Here is a 2,699-nt window from a genome sequence, read left to right as displayed (position 1 = left end):
CCCTAGCTGCCCTTCAGATCTGGTATTGAACCCACACCTGTGGCTTCCAGCCAAACAAAAGACAGGCATATGAGTTGAACATGTACCTGAGGTAGATACACTCCTTAGAGAGAACAATCATGGGAGAAAGAAGGGCTGTTTATGCACTGGGAGACAGTTCAGGGGACAGGAGTGCATGGAGGGATGGACACAGGGAAGAGGTAATTATTGGGAGGAAGTGGGAGGGGAGCTGTTGCATTGAGGTAAATTGTAGTCAATGACATGAGACAACATGTGTGTGAATTGCTGTATGGAAAGTGAATCTGCTCTGTAAACTTTCATCCAAATCACAATTAAAAAAAAAAAAAAACAAGGCTCCAGGAATTGATCCATTGAGATGTTTCAACAAACAGGTATATAGCTGGAGGCACTTACTTGTTCATGCCAAGAAATTTAGTACATAGCTACCTGGCCAACTGACTGGAAGAGATCCATATTTGTGCCCATTCCAAAGAAAGGTGATGCAGAAGAATGCAGAAATTATTGAACAATTACCATTAATAATGCATGCAAGTAAAATTTTGCTGAAGATAATTCTAAAAGGTTTGCAGCTGTACATTGACAGGGAACTGTCAGAAATTCAATCTGGATTTAGAAGAAAATGTGGAACAAGGGATATCATTGCTGATGTCAGATGGATCTTGGCTGAAGCAAGGACTACCAGGAAGATGTTTACTTGTGTTTTATTGACTATTTAAAGGCATACAACTATATGGATCATAACAAATTACAGACCACACTGCAAAGAATGAGAATTCCAGGACACTTAATTGTGCTCTTGATGAACCTGTACATAAATCAAGGGACAATTGTTCAAACAAAACAAGGGGATACTGTTTTAAATCAGGAAAGGTGTGCATCAGGGTTGCATCCTTTCACCATACTTATTCAATTTGCATAGTTAGAAAATAATCTGATAAAGTGCTCTGTATGATGAAGAATGCAGCATCAACATTGGAGGAAGACTCATTAACAACCTGAGATAGGCAGATGACACAACTTTACTTGCTATAAGTGAAGATGACTTGAAATACTTACCGATGAAGATCAAAGATTACAGCTTTCAGTAGGGATTACACCGCAACATAAAGAAAACAAAAATCCTTCGGTCAATAAGCAACATTATAATAAACAGAGAAAAGACTGAAATTTCCAAGGATTTCCTTTTACTTGGATCCACAATCAACACCCATGGATGGAATCAGCAATCACTTCTTCCAAGACAGATATTTATTTTGACAATCCATGATATTTTCAGTATTCTTCAGTAATAAAATTCAAAGGCATCAATTCTTCTTTGGTCTTCCTTGTTCACTGTCCAGCTTTCACATGCATTATTAGGCAACTGAAAATACCATAGCTTGGGTTGGGTGCATGTTAGCCTTCAAAGTGCAAAAAACACTTTAAAGGGGTCTTTTGCAGCAGATGTGCCCACTGCAATATAACGTCTGATTTCTTGACTGCTGCTTCCATTGATGTTGATTGTGGATCCAAGTAAAATAAAATCCTTGATAACTTCAATCATTTCTTCATTTATTATCATATTTCTTATTGCTCCAGTTGTGAGGATTTTTGTTTTCTTTATGTTGAGGTATAATCCATACTGAAGACTGTAGTCTTTGATATTCATGAGTGTGCTTCAAGTCTTCTTCACTTTCAGTAAGCAAGGTTGTGTTATCTGCATATGGCAGGTTGTTAATGAGTCTTCCTCCAATCCTGATACTTTGTTCTTCTTCACATTATCTAGCTTCTTGGGGTACATAAAACTCCAGAGAGCAATTTATCCACTAGAAAACTTTGTTCACTGCTCTATTCCTTAACTTCAAACAGTGCCTAGACCTCATTCGTTATTTGTTTAATAAATGTTTTCAGTATTTACAACTTGACAAACAAGTCTAACTTCCAGGCTTTCATTTCTTCTTTGACAAATAATTAAGAGTCGCAAAATTACTTCCATCCCCCAAATCAATTTTGCACCTTCCTCTGTAGCCAAAAAGTGACTAACTTGCTGGCTTTCGCACTTACCAGGGGTTCCAGTTTTATCCGCTGCTGTCGTTTTCTTGTCTTCTCCTGAGCTTTTGTAACATGTCTAAATGTCAGGACCTGCATATCGGATGCCTTTTCTATGGGGGCTATGATACTTAGCCTTCCCTTTGTTCTTAAACTACTCAGTCTTGTATGCATAGCAGTTTCTACCTGTTCTTCAGTACTTCTCAGGTCGAGGTCACTGTCTGTGGCCTGAAAAGCCATCCTTAATCCTGTGAAAGGTAGGGACAGGAAAAGAATAATGAGAAGTCAAGTCAAAGGATTGAGGGAGGATGTATACCAGAGAGAGACTTAAGGACTACAAAGAGCAAAATTCGCTCATCCTCAAAGAAAACCTCTCAAAGTTAACCCCGTGTTTCCAAACTGAACCTGAACTAGAGAAATGAAAACTAGGAAATGGGCTATTCTCCAGGAATCCCTGCAGCTAGGGTGGAGCCCAAGAATTTGTATTTCTAACAAGCTTCTGGGTGATCCTGATGTTACCACAGGTCTAGATGTGAAAAGATGAAGATCATAAAATAGTACGGAGACCAGTGTTTCCCACCTTTGAATATGAAAACATCTCCTAAGAAGCTTGTTCAAAATGCAAGTAATTCTAATACAGGTAGGCTGAG

General features: G+C 38.6%; 1 protein-coding gene across 1 annotated transcript in view; it reads right to left on the bottom strand.

Moving 5' to 3' along the window:
* DNAH6 (dynein axonemal heavy chain 6) overlaps positions 1 to 2,289 on the bottom strand; it is a 447,135-nt gene extending 444,846 nt beyond the window's left edge. The window contains exon 1 of the mRNA XM_007948902.2: positions 2,065 to 2,289. Within this exon, the coding sequence (XP_007947093.1) occupies positions 2,065 to 2,289 (225 nt within the window). The remainder of the gene's footprint in view (positions 1 to 2,064) is intronic.
* Between the last annotated feature and the right edge of the window lie 410 nt (positions 2,290 to 2,699).

The sequence above is a fragment of the Orycteropus afer genome, unplaced genomic scaffold (assembly GCF_000298275.1).
Source record: "Orycteropus afer afer isolate SDZICR_OR568_19922 unplaced genomic scaffold, OryAfe1.0 scaffold00231, whole genome shotgun sequence".
Classification (NCBI taxonomy): domain Eukaryota; kingdom Metazoa; phylum Chordata; class Mammalia; order Tubulidentata; family Orycteropodidae; genus Orycteropus; species Orycteropus afer.
Note: the sequence above shows the minus strand (reverse complement) of the source record. Positions and strands in the feature narration are given on the sequence as shown.